Genomic DNA, 3,717 nt, shown 5'->3' on the forward strand with positions numbered 1-3,717 from the left:
GATCTAATTTCCTATTAAAGAGAGAATCTACATCAAAATAGGAAGCAGTCCTAAGTTTCCTAAAGCAAGAAAATCTCTACACCTGCCGCCCTTTTCTGCGAGCAGCCCAACAGGTGTGGGGGCATTTGTGGAGCCAAAAATATTCACAAGGCGACACGTGGGTTTTTTGGACAAAAAGGACAAAAATACCCTCGAGGCATACCAGGTCTCCTACACGCGAGCAGTGGAGAATCATCCATCAACCAAGTCAGAAGTACCCAAAATGGGTAACAATTCAAAACCTATTTCATATATGTTTTTACCTCATTTTTTCCTTATTCAATTAGCCATTTATTTCAAACATTCCATAACATCCTCAACCAATTAATATAATCAATATATTAAAGGCTAATTACATCACCAAATCACCCCAAAATCACACCAAGGGCCGGCCATTCCCATCCAAAAAGAGCCTATCATATTCTCTACCTTTTCCACCATTTTCCCCTTTTAATTACACTAATTAGCTAGCCAATTAAACCCATAACCATCAAAACATTCCTTTATGTTTAAATTAGCCAATTAATCATAATAAATTGGCTAATTAAACCTAAATTAAACCTAAAAACCCTAGCCACCTCCTAACTCTATAAATAGGCACCTATTCTCACCAAAAAATCAATTCCAACACTTTGGCAAAAATCCCAAAATTCTCTAAACACTCTTTCTCTCTAAATTCTAACTTTGGCATCGGAGGTTCTTCGGCCAAAGCCCCCCCCATTCATCGTGGGCGCGTGAGGCTTTTGGCCTTAACCTAAGGTGCTAGTTGTTTTGTAGGTGCAAAATCGTCCAAGATCGAAGAGGAGAAAATTTGCATCCACATCGTGCACTTATGTTATGTTTCATTAGCTATTTTAGTGTTTAAAGTTACTTTTGTGTGTTTTCAGATTCTAAAGGCAAAATATGCATTTTGGAGCAAAATGGAGCTTGGAATGATTATCACATGCTTGGAGCAAAATGAATGGATGAATTGAAGACTTGAAGAAATTAGGATTCCTAATCAACGAAGGATTCCTAATTGACGAAGGATTCCTAATTGACGAAGGATTCCTAATCGACGAAGGATTCCTAATCAACGAAGGATTCCTAATTGAAGATGGATTCCTAATCACATGAGGATTCCTAGAAGAACAAGGATTCCTACTCCAACAAGGATTCCTACTTGAAGTAGGAAAGTTAAGCCAATGTTTCTTATTTTGGTTTGACCTTTCCTAATCCTAATTGTCCCTATGTTCCAGCAACTTTGAAGGCCTTTTAAGCATTCTAGGACACAAATTACACATTCCTTGCACCATTCAAGCCACAAACATCCCCATTCATAAAAAAACTCACCATTCACGCCAGAAACTGAACTCCATCTTCAACAGCCTCATTCCTTCACCATTCACCATATTTTCTGACCCAAAACCACCCTAGCCGCACCACCCATCAACCCTAAACACTTCCATACATCCTCCATCCATTCTAAATCATCCAAGAACCCAAGAACCTACCCATATTCCCTGTGCCACAGCAAAGGAGAGGAAGAAGAAGTACTTGGAGATTCTAGCCGTTCAACATCGAATCGTTGGAATATTTAGGTGTTCTCTTTCTTATATTTACAATGTATGAATCTGTTTTCTTTTGTTCTGTGAACATGAGGAACTAAGCCTTTTGGCTAGAGGGTTATTCAATACCATGATTATGCTTGCAAGATGAATTGATTATGTCTAATTGTTATTTCATGAATTGTGAATGCAATTTGCTTAACCGTTTGATTGATGACTTATTTTTGTGTGTTGATTAAGGTGGCCAACTTAGTTTTCATGCAGGAATTTGAAGCTAAAACATAAGGAAGTTTCACCTAATAGTTACAACTTTATGTTTGCAAGTAGTGGAGGTCGCTTACAAACGATCGCGTTAAGTGAATTCTTGGCAAACGTTTCATGCTTTTCATAGTAACAATTGCCTCGTCAATGCTTATAGTTTTCATGAAGCTTAATGATCTTTGATTGTATCTTTATTGTGCTTTTCACGTAAGGAACTTTTAGAGAATATTTTGAGTTGTTGCATGTGCATTCCCATCCAATTCACTAACTTTAGGAAAACTTGAAGGTTAAAAAAGTGCTATCACAGTTAACCTAGGGCGTTGAGATTCATAATTCATTGAAAGAAACAATTGGAAATGAAAGTTGAATGCAAGTGTATCATGTGTGGAGAAGAACCCTCTAGTTGATCTATCACCCATCAATTTACTTAACTTTGTCTTAAAATCTGTTTACTTTGTTTGTTTTAATTAATTTCGTCCAAAATCAAACCCACCTTATTTCTTTGAGTCATATTACTTAGAACTTGTCTTAGAATATGTTTTTAGGTGTTTTAGGTCATTAGGAAACCAAAATTCGTCCAAGTTGTGTTAGAGTCTCAAAACTGCCCAGAAAGTGGTTTTTAGGCAGTTTTGAGTGTTTGTTTGCTGTTTTGAGTCTTTTGGTTTGTTTTAGTGTTTTAGATATTAGTTTTGCATTCTTTGAGTCTAGTTTAGTATTTTAAACTTTGTTTTACAGATTTGAGTCAGTTTAGAGTGTTTTAGCAATCCCTCCTAATCCCTGGTTTAAGAACGATCCCTACTTATCCATACTACAATTGTCAACAAGAGGGTTAATTTGTGTGTTTAGTTAATTTACGCAGCACTCATCAGAGTATGATTATCCCAGGATGGGTGCCTCATTAAAACCTCATTAGGTAGCAAAAACCCAGTAGGGAAAAATGCTCCTAATCGTAGGAAAAAGAGTACATTAAGGTCATGTGAGTATGCTTTTAAATACTCCCATTGAGTTAGACATAACTTCTAAATAAGAGAACTACAAGTGATTTAACTCAGATAATTTACGCATACCGACTCCTTGGACGAGCTTCTGAAATGTAGACTTGGGCAATGACTTGGTAAAGAGATCAGCCAGTTTGTCCTGGGAATAGATTTGCTTGACTTCAATGTTCTGATGCTGCTGCTACTAGTGTGAGTAAAAGAACTTCGGCGCTATGTGTTTGGTGTTGTCTCCTTTGATGTATCCCTTCTTCAGTTGCTCGATACATGCTGCATTGTCTTCAAAGATCATTATAGGAAGGTCAACGATTGATATAAGACCACTATTGCTTCGAATATGTTCCATAACTTCTCTCAGCCAAAAGCACTCACGCGATGCTTCATGTAGGGCAAAAATCTCAGCATGGTTAGACGAAGTCGCAACTAGCGTTTGCTTGGTAAACCTCCAGGATATAGCGGTGTCTCCAACGGTAAAGACATAACCCATTTGAGAACATGCTCTATGTGGATCAGACAGATATCCAACATCTGTGTAACCAACAAGGCGAGTATCAATCCAAGGGCCATAGGGGGCGGCAACACCTGGAGATTTACGGGTATTGAACAAACCCAAATCCGTAGTACCTTTGAGGTAGCGAAAAATGTCTTTAACACCATTCTGCATGTGGGCGCATTGCTGTATCTAGCCAATAGATTCACAGCGAATGAGATGTCGAGGTCTAGTGCACTGAGCTAAGTACAATAAAGCCCCAATTGCACTTAGGTAAGGATCGGGTTCCAAAATCTCTTCCTCATCCTCATTTGGACGGAAAAGATCTCGTTTAGCATATAGAGTCCGAACGACCATGGGTGTACTCGAAGGCTTCGTTTTATCC

General features: G+C 38.3%; 1 protein-coding gene across 1 annotated transcript; it reads right to left on the reverse strand.

Annotated features, from left to right (window-relative positions):
* Positions 1 to 3,029: 3,029 nt before the first annotated feature.
* LOC139189839 (secreted RxLR effector protein 161-like) lies at positions 3,030 to 3,506 on the reverse strand. Its single transcript, XM_070809076.1, has one exon. It carries the CDS (start codon positions 3,504 to 3,506, stop codon positions 3,030 to 3,032), a length of 477 nt encoding a protein of 158 aa, XP_070665177.1.
* Between the last annotated feature and the right edge of the window lie 211 nt (positions 3,507 to 3,717).

Source organism: Malus domestica, chromosome 12 (assembly GCF_042453785.1).
Source record: "Malus domestica chromosome 12, GDT2T_hap1".
Taxonomy (NCBI): domain Eukaryota; kingdom Viridiplantae; phylum Streptophyta; class Magnoliopsida; order Rosales; family Rosaceae; genus Malus; species Malus domestica.

Coding starts and splice junctions, on each gene's coding strand:
- LOC139189839 (XM_070809076.1), bottom strand. CDS start 3,506: ATGCAGAATGGTGTTAAAGACATTTTTCGCTACCTCAAAGGTACTACG.